The 24,219-nt window shown below is 33.8% G+C and overlaps 1 protein-coding gene across 2 annotated transcripts in view; it reads left to right on the top strand.

Annotated features, from left to right (window-relative positions):
- The first annotated feature begins 862 nt into the window (after positions 1–862).
- Positions 863–24,219, top strand: part of LOC5503833 (AP-3 complex subunit beta-2) — a 66,470-nt gene continuing 43,113 nt past the window's right edge. For both annotated transcript variants that reach the window (XM_048727564.1, XM_048727563.1), the window contains exons 1-8: positions 863–1,055; positions 1,157–1,232; positions 1,348–1,422; positions 1,812–1,907; positions 2,334–2,429; positions 2,645–2,709; positions 18,540–18,606; positions 18,947–19,129. In XM_048727564.1, coding sequence (XP_048583521.1) covers positions 970–1,055; positions 1,157–1,232; positions 1,348–1,422; positions 1,812–1,907; positions 2,334–2,429; positions 2,645–2,709; positions 18,540–18,606; positions 18,947–19,129 — 744 coding nt within the window. In that variant the 5' untranslated portion in view covers positions 863–969. The remainder of the gene's footprint in view (positions 1,056–1,156; positions 1,233–1,347; positions 1,423–1,811; positions 1,908–2,333; positions 2,430–2,644; positions 2,710–18,539; positions 18,607–18,946; positions 19,130–24,219) is intronic.

The raw sequence follows: 24,219 nt of genomic DNA, 5'->3' as shown, positions 1-24,219 counted from the left end.
CGTGCTTTGCTGCTTGTACGGAGAGAAGCGCAATGGTGGCAAGCTTGAGACACGCGAACGATGGCCTTCTCAAGATCAAGGGCGAACAGATAGCGCTTGGTGGCCATCTTGAGTTGGTGAGTTGACGGGTGACATAGCTGAATATGTAGAGCTGTGAGTACGCCGTCAAGAACGCGACGTGGAACAATGATGCACTCACGGCTGGGCGATAAGGGTGTTTCACGTTTTACGACGAGTAAGCCATCCTTGGCGATGGTGGCGACACCAAGATATCGTTTGACGTCTTTGATGTTTGTTACCTTTTTCGAAGGTCGGGTCGAGAGACAGCGTATACATCAGGTTTTGCTTCCAGTTTTCAAAACTGGTGATAGTTTCGGTTTTAGATAGGCTCCATTGTTTTGGTGCTCTGTGAGTAGCAGCCATTTCTTCGGTAAATAAGTTGTGCTGTCACAGCGGCGTTTGCTGTTCTATTCTGTGATTTTTTTTGGCGAAAGAGACGAAGGGACGAAATCCAGCTGCCACCACGCCAGTTGAATAAGACCACAAACTAGGACACAACTTGGAAACGCTTTAATCAACAGAGAACCAAAGCCAGTATCGTAACACAGCAAAAACAAGATGGCGGAGAGGTGGCGGGGTTTGGTGAACGTAACATAACTAAGTACCGCTGACCGGTACTGGCGGAAATAGCTGTATAATAGCAGTGACGCTCTCCAGCCAAAATGCCGCGAGACGCGCGTCACTGGGCGAGAGTAGTCTGGAGGCTCTGACCCGGTACCCAGGGTACTTCCAGCTGTACAGATAAACTTTTGCTTGGGCTTCCTGTGTATAACAATCAAAGTACAACATAGCCTGGGTCCGACTGTACTTACCAGTCAAATCCTTTCACGCTGGCAGCCATTTTGGTCTAACGGCGGAAGATGATGGTACCGAATAACTGAGCTTTATTTCTATTTTCTCTTCTAAAAGATGTCTTACAACGCGGAAAAACCAATGGGGGAGCCGGACGTTGCAGACTCAAACCCTGGTGGATTGTTTTCTAGTGATTTCAAAAGGTTTGGAAATTTGAGCTTTTTCGAACATCACGAGACTGGGTCGAGGCGTCTGGGGTTTAGTATTTTTTGTCCTGATTTACTTCAATTTGTTTAATCCTTAGGCATGACGATTTGAAAGCAATGCTGGACGGTCCCAAAGACAACCACAAGCTAGATGCTATGAAGCGAATCATATCTGTAAGTATAGTGTTGACAAATAGTAAGTTAGCTATTTATCTCATCTGATGTGAATTTGTTTGTGTTCTACTACGTGGCGTAAATTTACTCACCAAATTCTTCTGTTATTATGAAGAACATGGCCACCGGTAGAGATATGTCGGAGCTGTTCCCAGCTGTTGTGAAAAATGTTGTTTCTAAGAATGTTGAGGTGAGCTTACGGTTTATTTTACGCAATACCACGCACTCCCCTTCACAAAATTCACTAACCGGAAATTTTGTTCTTCATCTCCTGTTATCTCTACAGTGCCGTCCTTATCTGAAATACTATACGTTTTGATTATATTTGCTGTGATTTGATAAAAAAATATTGCTCTATTTGTGTGATGGATGTTGTTATTAAGTGTGAAAATTTTTAATAGATGTGATTTTCCTTCACTTCAGTTTTCTATCCCTTTTTTTAATATTGATATTGAGTACTCAACGGCATCTGTTATTTGTATGCCCGTTCAAATTTAGAGAGTGAGTTTGTGTGCCCCTCTCCCCTTTACTGGCAAATTCCTGCATTAGTTGGTGATGAGAGCATGTCTCTTTTGGCAGGTGAAAAAGCTAGTTTATGTTTACCTTGTGCGCTACGCAGAAGAGCAGCAAGACCTTGCCCTACTGTCTATCAGCACTTTTCAGAAGGCCCTCAAGGTGGCGTATCATTTTCTCCCTCAATCACAGCTACTGCTATTCAATATATGTGACGGTTCATGATAAATATACCATAAGCTCATAGATATGATGGTTTATGATAAATATACCATGAGCTCATAGATGAGACGGTTCATGATAAAATATACCTTAAGCACTTAAATGTTATGGTACATGTTAAAATATACCTAGAGCTCATATATTTATTATAAATTCTGAGTTAATTAAAATGCTAGGTTAATTGAAGGTTGAAGTTTTGAAAAAGTGACAATAGTACAAAATATGCTTAATATTCTTAAATATGCTCATGAAATATGAAGGTATTCTGTTTGGCTCATCTTGTTATAAAATCAACTATATAAGGAATAAATGGCAAAATGTACACATGCCTTTGATGACATTAACAATCTATTCTTTTCTGTCCAGGATCCAAACCAACTGATTCGTGCAAGTGCTCTACGCGTGCTGTCCAGTATCCGTGTTCACGTCATTGCGCCAATTCTTATGCTGTCCATCAAAGAGGTAATATGCTCATTCTTCTGTCTGTATAACTGATCAAAGCACTTGCACTGTTAAGCCAGGGTTCAACCATCGAATACTGGCATAACCACAATCCTAGATATTCTACAGTAGTTCCATAATCATAGATATTCTATAGTAGTTCCATAATCATAGATATTCTACAGTAGTTCAGCCAGGGCGTAACCATGGAATACTTACAACCTTTGTTTCAACAGGGAGTTGTAGACATGTCACCATTTGTAAGGAAGACAGCTGCCCATGCCATCCCCAAGCTCCACAGGTATCAAACATCTTTTGTTATTTCTCATATAATTCGGTCAGTAGGGTACAGGTATAAACAGCTATCAAACAATATTCTACTATACAGTACATAGCTGTAACTCTGTGAATTCCCATTCCGTAAAACCACAGTCCTTAAGGTTACTGGTTGTTAGGAAAACGTTCACTACGCAACCAACCCAACTGGTTGCATAATGGCACTCTTCAACAGTTGCCTAATGACTCGAGTCGTTAGGCAACCTTACAGATACAGATTTTTGAAAAACTATGCATACACTCTAGTTTTGTTAGATGGCATAGAAACCTTAAATGCCAGTGTAATAAATTAGAGAATTAAAATGATGCTCTATCTTTGTTAGAAGTTTATATGGGTCTGTGGATTTGGATATGAACCTTTAATGGAACAGTAATTTACAATATGTGAAGCAATGATAAGATTCTTGTTTGTTTGTGGAGAACGTGATAAAGAATAGCATTGCTATTTGGCCGTGGTTTTTAAGATTAATATCCTGAATAAATGGCATAGGGAAATAATATTTACGAGGCGACCATTGATGAGTGCCATTAGGCAACCAGTTGAATCGGTTTTGTAGTGGATGGTTTCCTAACGAGTCAGTTTCCTTAACTGGAAGCCGAGATGGCCCGGTTGTTAGACACTCTGTGTTGCCTCTCAGAACTCGCTTCCAGGTTTGATGCCAGATGATGACAATGTGAGATGTCAATGCCAATTGTTGCTTGTCTTGATCCAAGCTGTATTAAACTGAATACATACAAAATACCTAGTAATACATACAAAACACTAAGTCTAGTAATACATACAAAACACTAAGTCTAGTAATACATACAAAACACTAAGTCTAGTAATACATACAAAACACTAAGTCTAGTAATACATACAAAACACTAAGTCTAGTAATACATACAAAACACTAAGTCTAGTAATACACACAAAACACTTAGTCTAGTAATACATACAAAACACTAAGTCTAGTAATACATACAAAAAACTAAGTCTAGTAATACATACAAAACACTAAGTCTAGTAATACACACAAAACACTTAGTCTAGTAATACACACAAAACACTAAGTCTAGTAATACATACAAAACACTTAGTCTAGTAATACATACAAAACACTAAGTCTAGTAATACATACAATACACTAAGTCTAGTAATACACACAAAACACTTAGTCTAGTAATACATACAAAACACTAAGTCTAGTAATACATACAAAACACTAAGTCTAGTAATACATACAAAACACTAAGTCTAGTAATACATACAAAACACTAAGTCTAGTAATACATACAAAACACTAAGTCTAGTAATACACACAAAACACTAAGTCTAGTAATACACACAAAACACTAAGTCTAGTAATACACACAAAACACTTAGTCTAGTAATACACGGGTAATACACGGGGAAGCACGGGTGGCCGAGTGTGTTAGCGCGTCGGCCTCTCACCGCTGTGGCCAAGGTTCGAATCCTGGCTCAAACTGGGGATTTTTCCGGGTTCCTGCCTTGGTTCGAATTTGTGTCACAAGTGAGTTGAAGTTATTCTCCCGTGTTTCCAGTCTTCTCGGATAAGGACACTAAACCGGAGGTCCCGTCTCTTCAAGCTGCACTACATTAACCTGAACCGAAGGGACGTAAAAGAACCACTGGGGACGCAATAAACCCTCTGGCGGTGACCACCCCCAGTGACAGTGCTTACAATGCTTACTAACAATACACTGAAGGGGGTACTTGAATTGGAGCCTAGCTCTGTTGTGCCTTCCGCACCAGTATAACTGGTGGAAATAGAATAAAGACATACAAAACACTAAGTCTAGTAATACATACAAAACACTAAGTCTAGTAATACATACAAAACACTAAGTCTAGTAATACATACAAAACACTAAGTCTAGTAATACACACAAAACACTTAGTCTAGTAATACATACAAAACACTAAGTCTAGTAATACATACAAAAAACTAAGTCTAGTAATACATACAAAACACTAAGTCTAGTAATACACACAAAACACTTAGTCTAGTAATACACACAAAACACTAAGTCTAGTAATACATACAAAACACTTAGTCTAGTAATACATACAAAACACTAAGTCTAGTAATACATACAATACACTAAGTCTAGTAATACACACAAAACACTTAGTCTAGTAATACATACAAAACACTAAGTCTAGTAATACATACAAAACACTAAGTCTAGTAATACATACAAAACACTAAGTCTAGTAATACATACAAAACACTAAGTCTAGTAATACATACAAAACACTAAGTCTAGTAATACACACAAAACACTAAGTCTAGTAATACACACAAAACACTAAGTCTAGTAATACACACAAAACACTTAGTCTAGTAATACACGGGTAATACACGGGGAAGCACGGGTGGCCGAGTGTGTTAGCGCGTCGGCCTCTCACCGCTGTGGCCAAGGTTCGAATCCTGGCTCAAACTGGGGATTTTTCCGGGTTCCTGCCTTGGTTCGAATTTGTGTCACAAGTGAGTTGAAGTTATTCTCCCGTGTTTCCAGTCTTCTCGGATAAGGACACTAAACCGGAGGTCCCGTCTCTTCAAGCTGCACTACATTAACCTGAACCGAAGGGACGTAAAAGAACCACTGGGGACGCAATAAACCCTCTGGCGGTGACCACCCCCAGTGACAGTGCTTACAATGCTTACTAACAATACACTGAAGGGGGTACTTGAATTGGAGCCTAGCTCTGTTGTGCCTTCCGCACCAGTATAACTGGTGGAAATAGAATAAAGACATACAAAACACTAAGTCTAGTAATACATACAAAACACTAAGTCTAGTAATACATACAAAACACTAAGTCTAGTAATACATACAAAACACTAAGTCTAGTAATACACACAAAACACTTAGTCTAGTAATACATACAAAACACTAAGTCTAGTAATACATACAAAAAACTAAGTCTAGTAATACATACAAAACACTAAGTCTAGTAATACACACAAAACACTTAGTCTAGTAATACACACAAAACACTAAGTCTAGTAATACATACAAAACACTTAGTCTAGTAATACATACAAAACACTAAGTCTAGTAATACATACAATACACTAAGTCTAGTAATACACACAAAACACTTAGTCTAGTAATACATACAAAACACTAAGTCTAGTAATACATACAAAACACTAAGTCTAGTAATACATACAAAACACTAAGTCTAGTAATACATACAAAACACTAAGTCTAGTAATACATACAAAACACTAAGTCTAGTAATACACACAAAACACTAAGTCTAGTAATACACACAAAACACTAAGTCTAGTAATACACACAAAACACTTAGTCTAGTAATACACGGGTAATACACGGGGAAGCACGGGTGGCCGAGTGTGTTAGCGCGTCGGCCTCTCACCGCTGTGGCCAAGGTTCGAATCCTGGCTCAAACTGGGGATTTTTCCGGGTTCCTGCCTTGGTTCGAATTTGTGTCACAAGTGAGTTGAAGTTATTCTCCCGTGTTTCCAGTCTTCTCGGATAAGGACACTAAACCGGAGGTCCCGTCTCTTCAAGCTGCACTACATTAACCTGAACCGAAGGGACGTAAAAGAACCACTGGGGACGCAATAAACCCTCTGGCGGTGACCACCCCCAGTGACAGTGCTTACAATGCTTACTAACAATACACTGAAGGGGGTACTTGAATTGGAGCCTAGCTCTGTTGTGCCTTCCGCACCAGTATAACTGGTGGAAATAGAATAAAGACATACAAAACACTAAGTCTAGTAATACATACAAAACACTAAGTCTAGTAATACATACACAACACTAAGTCTAGTAATACATACACAACACTAAGTCTAGTAATACATACAAAACACTAAGTCTAGTAATACATACAAAACACTAAGTCTAGTAATACATACAAAACACTAAGTCTAGTAATACACACAAAACACTAAGTCTAGTAATACATACAAAACACTAAGTCTAGTAATACACACAAAACACTAAGTCTAGTAATACATACAAAACACTAAGTCTAGTAATACATACAATACACTAAGTCTAGTAATACATACAAAACACTAAGTCTAGTAATACACACAAAACACTAAGTCTAGTAATACATACAAAACACTTAGTCTAGTAATACATACAAAACACTTAGTCTAGTAATACATACAAAACACTAAGTCTAGTAATACATACAAAACACTAAGTCTAGTAATACACACAAAACACTAAGTCTAGTAATACACACAAAACACTAAGTCTAGTAATACATACAAAACACTAAGTCTAGTAATACACACAAAACACTAAGTCTAGTAATACATACAAAACACTAAGTCTAGTAGTACATCAAAACACTAAGTCTAGTAATACATACAAAACACTAAGTCTAGTAATACATACAAAACACTAAGTCTAGAAATACATACAAAACACTAAGTCTAGTAATACATACAATACACTAAGTCTAGTAATACACACAAAACACTAAGTCTAGTAATACATACAAAACACTAAGTCTAGTAATACACACAAAACACTAAGTCTAGTAATACACACAAAACACTAAGTCTAGTAATACACACAAAACACTAAGTCTAGTAATACATACAAAACACTAAGTCTAGTAATACATACAATACACTAAGTCTAGTAATACATACAAAACACTAAGTCTAGTAATACATACAAAACACTAAGTCTAGTAATACACACAAAACACTAAGTCTAGTAATACACACAAAACACTTAGTCTAGTAATACATACAAAACACTTAGTCTAGTAATACATACAAAACACTAAGTCTAGTAATACACACAAAACACTAAGTCTAGTAATACATACAAAACACTAAGTCTAGTAATACATACAAAACACTAAGTCTAGTAATACACACAAAACACTAAGTCTAGTAATACATACAAAACACTAAGTCTAGTAATACACACAAAACACTAAGTCTAGTAATACATACAAAACACTTAGTCTAGTAATACATACAAAACACTAAGTCTAGTAATACACACAAAACACTAAGTCTAGTAATACACACAAAACACTAAGTCTAGTAATACATACAAAACACTAAGTCTAGTAATACATACAAAACACTAAGTCTAGTAATACATACAATACACTAAGTCTAGTAATACATACAAAACACTAAGTCTAGTAATACATACAAAACACTAAGTCTAGTAATACACACAAAACACTAAATCTAGTAATACACACAAAACACTTAGTCTAGTAATACATACAAAACACTTAGTCTAGTAATACACACAAAACACTAAGTCTAGTAATACATACAATACACTAAGTCTAGTAATACACACAAAACACTAAGTCTAGTAATACACACAAAACACTTAGTCTAGTAATACATACAAAACACTAAGTCTAGTAATACACACAAAACACTTAGTCTAGTAATACATACAAAACACTAAGTCTAGTAATACATACAATACACTAAGTCTAGTAATACACACAAAACACTAAGTCTAGTAATACATACAAAACACTAAGTCTAGTAATACACACAAAACACTAAGTCTAGTAATACACACAAAACACTTAGTCTAGTAATACATACAAAACACTTAGTCTAGTAATACACACAAAACACTAAGTCTAGTAATACATACAAAACACTTAGTCTAGTAATACACACAAAACACTTAGTCTAGTAATACACACAAAACACTAAGTCTAGTAATACATACAATACACTAAGTCTAGTAATACACACAAAACACTAAGTCTAGTAATACATACAAAACACTAAGTCTAGTAATACACACAAAACACTAAGTCTAGTAATACACACAAAACACTTAGTCTAGTAATACATACAAAACACTTAGTCTAGTAATACACACAAAACACTAAGTCTAGTAATACATACAATACACTAAGTCTAGTAATACACACAAAACACTAAGTCTAGTAATACACACAAAACACTTAGTCTAGTAATACATACAAAACACTAAGTCTAGTAATACACACAAAACACTTAGTCTAGTAATACATACAAAACACTAAGTCTAGTAATACATACACAACACTAAGTCTAGTAATACATACACAACACTAAGTCTAGTAATACATACAAAACACTAAGTCTAGTAATACATACAAAACACTAAGTCTAGTAATACATACAAAACACTAAGTCTAGTAATACACACAAAACACTAAGTCTAGTAATACATACAAAACACTAAGTCTAGTAATACACACAAAACACTAAGTCTAGTAATACATACAAAACACTAAGTCTAGTAATACATACAATACACTAAGTCTAGTAATACATACAAAACACTAAGTCTAGTAATACATACAAAACACTAAGTCTAGTAATACACACAAAACACTAAGTCTAGTAATACACACAAAACACTAAGTCTAGTAATACACACAAAACACTAAGTCTAGTAATACATACAAAACGCTAAGTCTAGTAATACACACAAAACACTAAGTCTAGTAATACATACAAAACACTAAGTCTAGTAATACATACAAAACACTAAGTCTAGTAATACATACAAAACACTAAGTCTAGTAATACATACAAAACACTAAGTCTAGTAATACATACAAAACACTAAGTCTAGTAATACATACAAAACACTAAGTCTAGTAATACATACAATACACTAAGTCTAGTAATACACACAAAACACTAAGTCTAGTAGTACATACAAAACACTAAGTCTAGTAATACACACAAAACACTAAGTCTAGTAATACACACAAAACACTAAGTCTAGTAATACATACAATACACTTAGTCTAGTAATACACACAAAACACTAAGTCTAGTAATACATACAATACACTAAGTCTAGTAATACATACAAAACACTAAGTCTAGTAATACATACAAAACACTAAGTCTAGTAATACATACAAAACACTAAGTCTAGTAATACATACAAAACACTAAGTCTAGTAATACATACAAAACACTAAGTCTAGTAATACACACAAAACACTAAGTCTAGTAGTACATACAAAACACTAAGTCTAGTAATACACACAAAACACTAAGTCTAGTAATACACACAAAACACTAAGTCTAGTAATATATACAATACACTTAGTCTAGTAATACACACAAAACACTAAGTCTAGTAATACATACAATACACTAAGTCTAGTAATACATACAAAACACTAAGTCTAGTAATACATACAAAACACTAAGTCTAGTAATACATACAAAACACTAAGTCTAGTAATACACACAAAACACTAAGTCTAGTAATACATACAATACACTAAGTCTAGTAATACATACAATACACTAAGTCTAGTAATACACACAAAACACTAAGTCTAGTAATACACACAAAACACTAAGTCTAGTAATACATACAATACACTAAGTCTAGTAATACATACAAAACACTAAGTCTAGTAATACATACAAAACACTAAGTCTAGTAATACACACAAAACACTAAGTCTAGTAATACACACAAAACACTAAGTCTAGTAATACATACAAAACACTAAGTCTAGTAGTACATCAAAACACTAAGTCTAGTAATACATACAAAACACTAAGTCTAGTAATACATACAAAACACTAAGTCTAGTAATACATACAAAACACTAAGTCTAGTAATACATACAAAACACTAAGTCTAGTAATACACACAAAACACTAAGTCTAGTAATACATACAAAACACTAAGTCTAGTAATACATACAAAACACTAAGTCTAGTAATACATACAAAACACTAAGTCTAGTAATACATACAAAACACTTAGTCTAGTAATACACACAAAACACTAAGTCTAGTAATACATACAAAACACTAAGTCTAGTGATACATACAATACACTTAGTCTAGAAATACATACAAAACACTAAGTCTAGTAATACACACAAAACACTAAGTCTAGTAATACACACAAAACACTAAGTCTAGTAATACATACAAAACACTAAGTCTAGTAATACATACAAAACACTAAGTCTAGTAATACATACAAAACACTTAGTCTAGTAATACACACAAAACACTAAGTCTAGTAATACATACAATACACTAAGTCTAGTAATACATACAATACACTTAGTCTAGAAATACATACAAAACACTAAGTCTAGTAATACATACAATACACTAAGTCTAGTAATACACACAAAACACTAAGTCTAGTAATACATACAAAACACTAAGTCTAGTAATACATACAAAACACTAAGTCTAGTAATACATACAAAACACTAAGTCTAGTAATACATACAATACACTAAGTCTAGTAATACATACAAAACACTAAGTCTAGTAATACATACAAAACACTAAGTCTAGTAATACACACAAAACACTAAGTCTAGTAATACATACAAAACACTAAGTCTAGTAATACACACAAAACACTAAGTCTAGTAATACATACAATACACTAAGTCTAGTAATACATACAAAACACTAAGTCTAGTAATACATACAAAACACTAAGTCTAGTAATACACACAAAACACTAAGTCTAGTAATACACACAAAACACTAAGTCTAGTAATACATACAAAACACTAAGTCTAGTAATACACACAAAACACTAAGTCTAGTAATACATACAAAACACTAAGTCTAGTAGTACATCAAAACACTAAGTCTAGTAATACATACAAAACACTAAGTCTAGTAATACATACAAAACACTAAGTCTAGTAATACATACAAAACACTAAGTCTAGTAATACATACAAAACACTAAGTCTAGTAATACACACAAAACACTAAGTCTAGTAATACACACAAAACACTAAGTCTAGTAATACACACAAAACACTAAGTCTAGTGATACATACAAAACACTTAGTCTAGTAATACATACAAAACACTAAGTCTAGTAATACATACAAAACACTAAGTCTAGTAATACATACAAAACACTAAGTCTAGTAATACATACACAACACTTAGTCTAGTAATACATACAAAACACTTAGTCTAGTAATACATACAAAACACTAAGTCTAGTAATACATACAAAACACTAAGTCTAGTAATACATACAAAACACTAAGTCTAGTAATACATACAAAACACTTAGTCTAGTAATACATACAAAACACTTAGTCTAGTAATACATACAAAACACTTAGTCTAGTAATACATACAAAACACTAAGTCTAGTAATACATACAAAACACTAAGTCTAGTAATACATACAAAACACTTAGTCTAGTAATACATACAAAACACTTAGTCTAGTAATACATACAAAACACTAAGTCTTGTAATACATACAAAACACTAAGTCTAGTAATACATACAAAACACTAAGTCTAGTAATACATACAAAACACTAAGTCTAGTAATACATACAAAACACTTAGTCTAGTAATACATACAAAACACTAAGTCTAGTAATACATACAATACACTTAGTCTAGTAATACATACAAAACACTAAGTCTAGTAGTACACACAAAACACTAAGTCTAGTAATACAAACAAAACACTAAGTCTAGTAATACACACAAAACACTTAGTCTAGTAATACATACAAAACACTAAGTCTAGTAATACATACAAAACACTTAGTCTAGTAATACATACAAAACACTTAGTCTAGTAATACATACAAAACACTAAGTCTAGTAATACATACAATACACTTAGTCTAGTAATACATACAAAACACTAAGTCTAGTAGTACACACAAAACACTAAGTCTAGTAATACATACAAAACACTAAGTCTAGTAATACATACAAAACACTTAGTCTAGTAATACATACAAAACACTAAGTCTAGTAATACATACAAAACACTAAGTCTAGTAATACATACAAAACACTAAGTCTAGTAATACATACAAAACACTAAGTCTAGTAATACATACAAAACACTAAGTCTAGTAATACATACAATACACTAAGTCTAGTAATACATACAAAACACTAAGTCTAGTAATACATACAAAACACTAAGTCTAGTAATACATACAAAACACTAAGTCTAGTAATACATACAAAACACTTAGTCTAGTAATACATACAAAACACTAAGTCTAGTAATACATACAATACACTTAGTCTAGTAATACATACAAAACACTAAGTCTAGTAATACATACAATACACTAAGTCTAACAAAACACTAAGTCTAGTAATACATACAAAACACTAAGTCTAGTAATACATACAAAACACTTAGTCTAGTAATACATACAAAACACTAAGTCTAGTAATACATACAAAACACTAAGTCTAGTAATACATACAAAACACTAAGTCTAGTAATACATACAAAACACTTAGTCTAGTAATACATACAAAACACTAAGTCTAGTAATACATACAATACACTTAGTCTAGTAATACATACAAAACACTAAGTCTAGTAATACATACAAAACACTAAGTCTAGTAATACATACAAAACACTAAGTCTAGTAATACACACAAAACACTAAGTCTAGTAGTACATACAAAACACTAAGTCTAGTAATACACACAAAACACTAAGTCTAGTAATACACACAAAACACTAAGTCTAGTAATACATACAATACACTTAGTCTAGTAATACACACAAAACACTAAGTCTAGTAATACATACAATACACTAAGTCTAGTAATACATACAAAACACTAAGTCTAGTAATACATACAAAACACTAAGTCTAGTAATACATACAAAACACTAAGTCTAGTAATACACACAAAACACTAAGTCTAGTAATACATACAATACACTAAGTCTAGTAATACATACAATACACTAAGTCTAGTAATACACACAAAACACTAAGTCTAGTAATACACACAAAACACTAAGTCTAGTAATACATACAATACACTAAGTCTAGTAATACATACAAAACACTAAGTCTAGTAATACATACAAAACACTAAGTCTAGTAATACACACAAAACACTAAGTCTAGTAATACACACAAAACACTAAGTCTAGTAATACATACAAAACACTAAGTCTAGTAGTACATCAAAACACTAAGTCTAGTAATACATACAAAACACTAAGTCTAGTAATACATACAAAACACTAAGTCTAGTAATACATACAAAACACTAAGTCTAGTAATACATACAAAACACTAAGTCTAGTAATACACACAAAACACTAAGTCTAGTAATACATACAAAACACTAAGTCTAGTAATACATACAAAACACTAAGTCTAGTAATACATACAAAACACTAAGTCTAGTAATACATACAAAACACTTAGTCTAGTAATACACACAAAACACTAAGTCTAGTAATACATACAAAACACTAAGTCTAGTGATACATACAATACACTTAGTCTAGAAATACATACAAAACACTAAGTCTAGTAATACACACAAAACACTAAGTCTAGTAATACACACAAAACACTAAGTCTAGTAATACATACAAAACACTAAGTCTAGTAATACATACAAAACACTAAGTCTAGTAATACATACAAAACACTTAGTCTAGTAATACACACAAAACACTAAGTCTAGTAATACATACAATACACTAAGTCTAGTAATACATACAATACACTTAGTCTAGAAATACATACAAAACACTAAGTCTAGTAATACATACAATACACTAAGTCTAGTAATACACACAAAACACTAAGTCTAGTAATACATACAAAACACTAAGTCTAGTAATACATACAAAACACTAAGTCTAGTAATACATACAAAACACTAAGTCTAGTAATACATACAATACACTAAGTCTAGTAATACATACAAAACACTAAGTCTAGTAATACATACAAAACACTAAGTCTAGTAATACACACAAAACACTAAGTCTAGTAATACATACAAAACACTAAGTCTAGTAATACACACAAAACACTAAGTCTAGTAATACATACAATACACTAAGTCTAGTAATACATACAAAACACTAAGTCTAGTAATACATACAAAACACTAAGTCTAGTAATACACACAAAACACTAAGTCTAGTAATACACACAAAACACTAAGTCTAGTAATACATACAAAACACTAAGTCTAGTAATACACACAAAACACTAAGTCTAGTAATACATACAAAACACTAAGTCTAGTAGTACATCAAAACACTAAGTCTAGTAATACATACAAAACACTAAGTCTAGTAATACATACAAAACACTAAGTCTAGTAATACATACAAAACACTAAGTCTAGTAATACATACAAAACACTAAGTCTAGTAATACACACAAAACACTAAGTCTAGTAATACACACAAAACACTAAGTCTAGTAATACACACAAAACACTAAGTCTAGTGATACATACAAAACACTTAGTCTAGTAATACATACAAAACACTAAGTCTAGTAATACATACAAAACACTAAGTCTAGTAATACATACAAAACACTAAGTCTAGTAATACATACACAACACTTAGTCTAGTAATACATACAAAACACTTAGTCTAGTAATACATACAAAACACTAAGTCTAGTAATACATACAAAACACTAAGTCTAGTAATACATACAAAACACTAAGTCTAGTAATACATACAAAACACTTAGTCTAGTAATACATACAAAACACTTAGTCTAGTAATACATACAAAACACTTAGTCTAGTAATACATACAAAACACTAAGTCTAGTAATACATACAAAACACTTAGTCTAGTAATACATACAAAACACTTAGTCTAGTAATACATACAAAACACTTAGTCTAGTAATACATACAAAACACTAAGTCTAGTAATACATACAAAACACTAAGTCTAGTAATACATACAAAACACTAAGTCTAGTAATACATACAAAACACTTAGTCTAGTAATACATACAAAACACTAAGTCTAGTAATACATACAATACACTTAGTCTAGTAATACATACAAAACACTAAGTCTAGTAGTACACACAAAACACTAAGTCTAGTAATACAAACAAAACACTAAGTCTAGTAATACACACAAAACACTTAGTCTAGTAATACATACAAAACACTAAGTCTAGTAATACATACAAAACACTTAGTCTAGTAATACATACAAAACACTTAGTCTAGTAATACATACAAAACACTAAGTCTAGTAATACATACAATACACTTAGTCTAGTAATACATACAAAACACTAAGTCTAGTAGTACACACAAAACACTAAGTCTAGTAATACATACAAAACACTAAGTCTAGTAATACATACAAAACACTTAGTCTAGTAATACATACAAAACACTAAGTCTAGTAATACATACAAAACACTAAGTCTAGTAATACATACAAAACACTAAGTCTAGTAATACATACAAAACACTAAGTCTAGTAATACATACAAAACACTAAGTCTAGTAATACATACAATACACTAAGTCTAGTAATACATACAAAACACTAAGTCTAGTAATACATACAAAACACTAAGTCTAGTAATACATACAAAACACTAAGTCTAGTAATACATACAAAACACTTAGTCTAGTAATACATACAAAACACTAAGTCTAGTAATACATACAATACACTTAGTCTAGTAATACATACAAAACACTAAGTCTAGTAATACATACAATACACTAAGTCTAACAAAACACTAAGTCTAGTAATACATACAAAACACTAAGTCTAGTAATACATACAAAACACTTAGTCTAGTAATACATACAAAACACTAAGTCTAGTAATACATACAAAACACTAAGTCTAGTAATACATACAAAACACTAAGTCTAGTAATACATACAAAACACTTAGTCTAGTAATACATACAAAACACTAAGTCTAGTAATACATACAATACACTTAGTCTAGTAATACATACAAAACACTAAGTCTAGTAATACATACAAAACACTTAGTCTAGTAATACATACAAAACACTAAGTCTAGTAATACATACAAAACACTAAGTCTAGTAATACATACAAAACACTAAGTCTAGTAATACATACAAAACACTAAGTCTAGTAATACATACAAAACACTAAGTCTAGTAATACATACAAAACACTAAGTCTAGTAATACATACAAAACACTAAGTCTAGTAATACATACAATACACTTAGTCTAGTAATACATACAAAACACTAAGTCTAGTAATACATACAATACACTAAGTCTAGTAATACATACAAAACACTAAGTCTAGTAATACATACAAAACACTAAGTCTAGTAATACATACAAAACACTAAGTCTAGTAATACATACAAAACACTTAGTCTAGTAATACATACAAAACACTAAGTCTAGTAATACATACAATACACTTAGTCTAGTAATACATACAAAACACTAAGTCTAGTAATACATACAATACACTAAGTCTAACAAAACACTAAGTCTAGTAATACATACAAAACACTAAGTCTAGTAATACATACAAAACACTTAGTCTAGTAATACATACAAAACACTAAGTCTAGTAATACATACAAAACACTAAGTCTAGTAATACATACAAAACACTAAGTCTAGTAATACATACAAAACACTTAGTCTAGTAATACATACAAAACACTAAGTCTAGTAATACATACAATACACTTAGTCTAGTAATACATACAAAACACTAAGTCTAGTAATACATACAAAACACTTAGTCTAGTAATACATACAAAACACTAAGTCTAGTAATACATACAAAACACTAAGTCTAGTAATACATACAAAACACTAAGTCTAGTAATACATACAAAACACTAAGTCTAGTAATACATACAAAACACTAAGTCTAGTAATACATACAATACACTCATATTACACTTATTGACACCCCACTCTGTCAAATGCCCTCCCCACTACCCTACCCCACTCTGTCAAATGCCTTCCCCACTACCCTACCCCACTCTGTCAAATGCCCTCCCCACTACCCTACCCCCCTCCCTCTCAGCGTAAAAACAAACAACATCTGTGGTAATTGTGTTTATGCATATCAAAATTAATTGTCTTCTTGCTTTAATCAACACTGGTAAGCGGGTAGCATCTTGCTCAATGTCAAGATACGCTTGCTATGCAGACAATAATTTTACGTTATCCTGGTTAAAATTGGAGCCCCACTGTACTACTGCACTTGGGTTTGTTGTATTGTTATAGTTTATAATGAAAGCCCCTCTCTAATAAATGCCTCCTATCTATTGAATGTCTCCCTCATTCACCATTGAATTTTACTAAATGCCACTGGCATTTATTAGATAATTTACGTTGCATACTGTACGAAATACTACTGTAAAGATGATAAATCTGGGGACTTCAAAACGCTGGCTCTTCGCAACAATGGAGAACTGGCACTTTGACTCAATGAAGAACAAAAAAATATGTTTTTTTTTCTTTTAAAGCTTTTTTCTTTGTAGACTCAAGTTCTCAGTTTACTTCATCGTTTGGTGGTTCATCTATTTAGACTTATTTTGTAATTTCCTATTTACCTGGGACACATTTTTCTCCCGAAGAATAATATTTTTTAGTGTTAAAAGGTAGAAGTTTGTGGGAATTCACAGGGTTGTTGACTGATGATGCACAAATTCCCCTTACACAATTTTTGCTGACCTTCATCATGTAATGAAAGTGACCAATCCCACCAATCAGAGTGCCTGTACTATCTCAATTATTTTATAAAGATGTATAATTGTCGCAACACAGTGGCACTACTTAAGATAATGTCTGTGAGAACCTGTAAATCACAGGCTTTTTTCAATCATGCACATGGAAAATTTCATAATTGAGACATTTCCTTTATTGCCACAATCATCCGAGTTAATTACAACTTGTTGTTTTTATGTCATACTTGATGTTTCACTGAAACCCATGTTATTCTCATTATGTGTGTGATACCAGCCTGGATCCTGAACAGAAAGAGTACCTGATAGAAGTGATTGAAAAGCTACTCAAGGACAAAACCACTGTGAGAATATATTACCACACACTCTTAAGCTGATATTGTATTTCCTCTGTAGTGTATTGATTGTAGTCCTGTAGGTACATGAAATCAGGTATATAGTTCACTAATCCATTTATTTACTCTGAAGCTTGTTGATTGTAGTCCTGTAGGTACATGAAATCAGGTATATAGTTCACTAATCCATTTATTTACTCTGAAGCTTGTTGATTGTAGTCCTGTAGGTACATGAAATCAGGTATATAGTTCACTAATCCATTTATTTACTCTGAAGCTTGTTGATTGTAGTCCTGTAGGTATATGAAATCAGGTATATAGTTCACTAATCCATGTATTTTCTCTGAAGCTTGTTGCCGGGAGTGCCGTCATGGCGTTTGAGGAGGTATGCCCTGAAAGGATTGACCTCATCCATAAGAACTACCGCAAGTTGTGCCAACTACTGGTTGACATTGACGAATGGGGTCAAGTTACCGTCATCCACATGCTGACAAGATATGCGCGTACTCAATTTCTAGACCCAAATCAGCAGGTACATACAGTACAGACTGAATGTGTTTTAACATTCCTCGCGCGGATTCGGCGTGGATTCTGAGTGGATTTTGTGTGGATTCTGAGTCCACTCAGTTTGTCCATGCACCTCTTTGGGATCCACGCACTGAAATCTCTTTGCTCATTAAAAGATTGAATGTACCTTTTTGCCAGATGATGATGAATTCAAAACAATACACAGTAATACGTTCCTTTGAAGAAGTGTTTTCGAAGTTCACTTTGAGAACATTAAATTTTACGCGGTTTCATTGACTGGTATTAAATACTTTGAAGACACATAAAACTCCGCTCAAATGTTTTCGTTAGTCTCTATAGACATCACCGATGGAGACTGATGCTTTAGCAAGGACTTCTAGCAAAGAATTAGCGAAGAAGATGACTATTTAGATCGAGGGGAATTAGATATGGCGACGTCGAAATTAAAAATTCTTTAAAACTGAACGTTAGAGTTTTTTAAAATCCAAACGAATTCTGACAAAGACAGCTGACATTCACATTGCCTGTAAAGATTGGCGGAGAGACTATCACATAGCGGGGAGGATGTATTTTAGAACAATGGGAAGACAAACATGGCGACTCGAGGTGACATGAATATGAAGTGAGGTTTCAGTAGACAGACACATAAATCAGTTTGTGGTTTTCCACTGTCCGCGATATGACAAAGTAGCTTCTGATCTTAAGCAGTTAATATATCCGTAACACTGTATTATAGACCGATATGCTTGTTTACCTTTCCTGTTCGGTTGTTTGTGATCGCTAACAAGCACTCAAAACGAAAGTGCAGTTGGTGAAGTGAACATCCTTGTCGTGCATTAATATTACTCAAAACAATTGTTGCCTCAGAGGTATATCTATAGAAGGATATAGTTTCTAGTTTAGTTTGTTCAATAATAGCTTGCCTATTCGTAAAGTCGGTTCTCGCATGATTTTACTTCAGTTTTACTAGTATGTAAATTCAAACACGGCAGTAAAAGCGTTTTGTATTAGTGAATTATATGGCATCAAAGCGGCAGAATTCAACTCTTCATTGTAGTTCACATGCCAATTTTAAGCCAGGAGTAGACTTTTGACACTATTTGATGTGTACCTGTCGTTGTGCTGTCAATGTTTATTTTTATACTTTGATATTCTGCAATCCGTAATGTCGCCGATTGAAGACAATAGAAATGTCTCACATCAAGGACTTTTTTAGTCAGTTGACAAATCTAAAACCAAACCCGGGGACACCCTTTATGAACATACGTCTAAATGGCTTTTGAATCTCTTTTTATTACTTTTGGAAATAGAGGTTCATTAGAAAACAACAAAAAAGTAATCTGAGCCCGGTCAAAGAATTTAACGTAAACAAACATGACGAAGTCTTGCTAATAAAGCAACAATTGCGGCACGCTAAAAAATCAAGAAGCCGCGTCGTGTGAAGGAATCGATAAGGAATCGAGCTTGCGTCGATATGTGTGGGAAATGTTAAGTACCGTACTGAAACCCAAAAGTGACGTTTCTTCTGGTTTCGAACGCTCAACGGAGCGCAATGTTGTTTGCCCGAGCATGTTGCTCGTTGATCTCAAGTCACGTATGTTATCAGAATTCAGTCAAATAAGTAAGTTTATTGTTAGCGAAAAATCATCTACAGCCGTTTATTTACTTGCACTAGGTTTGGCGATTCGGCAATGTTCTGATCATTCGAGCACTTGACTGGGTTCTCGGCAAAATGTTGTTGTTTTAGTATGGGTTTAAACACGGGTTACGCTCTTCTTTAATAATATCTGCTTTTATGGGCGGCTAGTAAGACGATCTCTATATGTTAAAGTTTAACAAAAATGTAGAATTTGTTTAGTACTTTATTTCGGATCTTTTCAGAGCTTTCGATGCTAGTTTTCCGTAAATATCTACGAAATCTCGATTTTGTTGTTAGCGAGCTCTTACTTATCCGAGTAATCAAGCGTTGGGTTGAGTTTTCGTATTATGCGTTCTGGTCCCACCACTGTACACTTCAATTACTATCCACACAATAAACTGCATAACAAAGGAAAATTCCACGCAGTGAGTGGACTCCACTCACTAGTTTTCCACGCAGTAGAAGTGCATGAATCGCACGCAGAACCCACTCATAATCCACGCCAAATCCACGTTGGTAAATGTTAAAATACGTTCAGTGTGTACTGTACTTCTTACAGTAAGAGACTAATGATCACATTTGTGACTAGATTTTTCTTCTAATGAAGGTAAATAATAAAAAATCTTTTTCCAATCAAGTCAGCGGTATCTGCAGGTCCCTTAGATCAAATCAAAATACCCAACCAAGTCAGCGGTATCTGCAGGTCCCTTAGATCAAATCAAAATACCCAACCAAGTCAGCGGTATCTGCAGGTCCCTTAGATCAAATCAAAATACCCAACCAAGTCTGTGGTATCTACAGGTCCCTTAGATCAAATCAAAATACCCAACCAAGTCTGTGGTATCTACAGGTCCCTTAGATCAAATCAAAATACCCAACCAAGTCAGCGGTATCTGCAGGTCCCTTAGATCAAATCGAAATACCCAACCAAGTCTGTGGCCCTGCTTATTTAAGGCTGTGGACTATTTTAAGCTTGTACTTATAGTCTGTTGCCCTGCTTAATTTTAGATAAAAGTCTGTGGCTTATTTAAGGCTTTGTTCTTTGTAGCCGTGTAATTTGATCTTATGAACTTAAACTTGAAACTAGTCTCCCCGTGTACCTTGAAAAATGAAAACCTTTGTGTTATGGTCTTGTTTGAATGTGTGCTGACTATAAACTCAACTTGCCTTTGACATATTCACATTCATGTGGCATGCACATGTTTGATGGTTTTTAGTTAGGGATTGTTATAAGCCATATTGCCTAACATCACCAGGTTTGTTATAAGCCATATTGCCTAACATCACCAGGTTTGTTATAAGCCATATTGCCTAACATCACCAGGTTTGTTATAAGCCATATTGCCTAACATCACCAGGTTTGTTATAAGCCATATTGCCTAACATCACCAGGTTTGTTATAAGCCATATTGCCTAACATCACCGGGTTTGTTATAAGCCATATTGCCTAACATCACCAGGTTTGTTATAAGCCATATTGCCTAACATCACCAGGTTTGTTATAAGCCATATTGCCTAACATCACCAGGTTTGTTATAAGCCATATTGCCTAACATCACCAGGTTTGTTATAAGCCATATTGCCTAACATCACCAGGTTTGTTATAAGCCATATTGCCTAACATCACCAGGTTTGTTATAAGCCATATTGCCTAACATCACCAGGTTTGTTATAAGCCATATTGCCTAACATCACCAGGTTTGTTATAAGCCATATTGCCTAACATCACCAGGTTTGTTATATGCCATATTGCCTAACATCACCAGGTTTGTTATAAGCCATATTGCCTAACATCACCAGGTTTGTTATAAGCCATATTGCCTAACATCACCAGGTTTGTTATAAGCCATATTGCCTAACATCACCAGGTTTGTTATAAGCCATATTGCCTAACATCACCAGGTTTGTTATAAGCCATATTGCCTAACATCGCCAGGTTTGTTATAAGCCATATTGCCTAACATCGCCAGGTTTGTTATAAGCCATATTGCCTAACATCACCAGGTTTGTTATAAGCCATATTGCCTAACATCACCAGGTTTGTTATATGCCATATTGCCTAACATCACCAGGTTTGTTATAAGCCATATTGCCTAACATCACCAGGTTTGTTATAAGCCATATTGCCTAACATCACCAGGTTTGTTATAAGCCATATTGCCTAACATCACCAGGTTTGTTATAAGCCATATTGCCTAACATCACCAGGTTTGTTATAAGCCATATTGCCTAACATCACCAGGTTTGTTATAAGCCATATTGCCTAACATCACCAGGTTTGTTATAAGCCATATTGCTTAACATCACCAGGTTTGTTATAAGCCATATTGCCTAACATCGCCAGGTTTGTTATAAGCCATATTGCCTAACATCACCAGGTTTGTTATAAGCCATATTGCCTAACATCACCAGGTTTGTTATAAGCCATATTGCCTAACATCACCAGGTTTGTTATAAGCCATATTGCCTAACATCACCAGGTTTGTTATAAGCCATATTGCCTGACATCACCAGGTTTGTTATAAGCCATATTGCCTAACATCACCAGGTTTGTTATAAGCCATATTGCCTAACATCACCAGGTTTGTTATAAGCCATATTGCCTAACATCACCAGGTTTGTTATAAGCCATATTGCCTAACATCACCAGGTTTGTTATAAGCCATATTGCCTAACATCACCAGGTTTGTTATAAGCCATATTGCCTAACATCACCAGGTTTGTTATAAGCCATATTGCCTAACATCACCAGGTTTGTTATAAGCCATATTGCCTAACATCACCAGGTTTGTTATAAGCCATATTGCCTTACATCACCAGGTTTGTTATAAGCCATATTGCCTAACATCACCAGGTTTGTTATAAGCCATATTGCCTGACATCACCAGGTTTGTTATAAGCCATATTGCCTTACATCACCAGGTTTGTTATAAGCCATATTGCCTGACATCACCAGGTTTGTTATAAGCCATATTGCCTAACATCACCAGGTTTGTTATAAGCCATATTGCCTAACATCACCAGGTTTGTTATAAGCCATATTGCCTAACATCACCAGGTTTGTTCCTGAATTTGTCTGCTGACTGGCCAGCATATTCAGCCTACTAAATAACTCAATCCAACAGATTCAGCCTACTAAATAACTCAATCCAACAGATTCAGCCTACTAAATAACTCAATCCAACAGATTCAGCCTACTAAATAACTCAATCCAACAGATTCAGCCTACTAAATAACTCAATCCAACAGATTCAGCCTACTAAATAACTCAATCCAACAGATTCAGCCTACTAAATAACTCAATCCAACAGATTCAGCCTACTAAATAACTCAATCCAACAGATTCAGCTGTTTCTTTGATTTTTGATTCTTGATGTGCAGCAGTTGTGGCAGTAATATTGTTTGCATTTTTAAGATAGAATGTGTTGTTTTTTATCTGAGTTAAACATTGACAG

Source organism: Nematostella vectensis, chromosome 5 (assembly GCF_932526225.1).
Source record: "Nematostella vectensis chromosome 5, jaNemVect1.1, whole genome shotgun sequence".
In the NCBI taxonomy this organism is placed as follows: domain Eukaryota; kingdom Metazoa; phylum Cnidaria; class Anthozoa; order Actiniaria; family Edwardsiidae; genus Nematostella; species Nematostella vectensis.
Note: the sequence above shows the minus strand (reverse complement) of the source record. Positions and strands in the feature narration are given on the sequence as shown.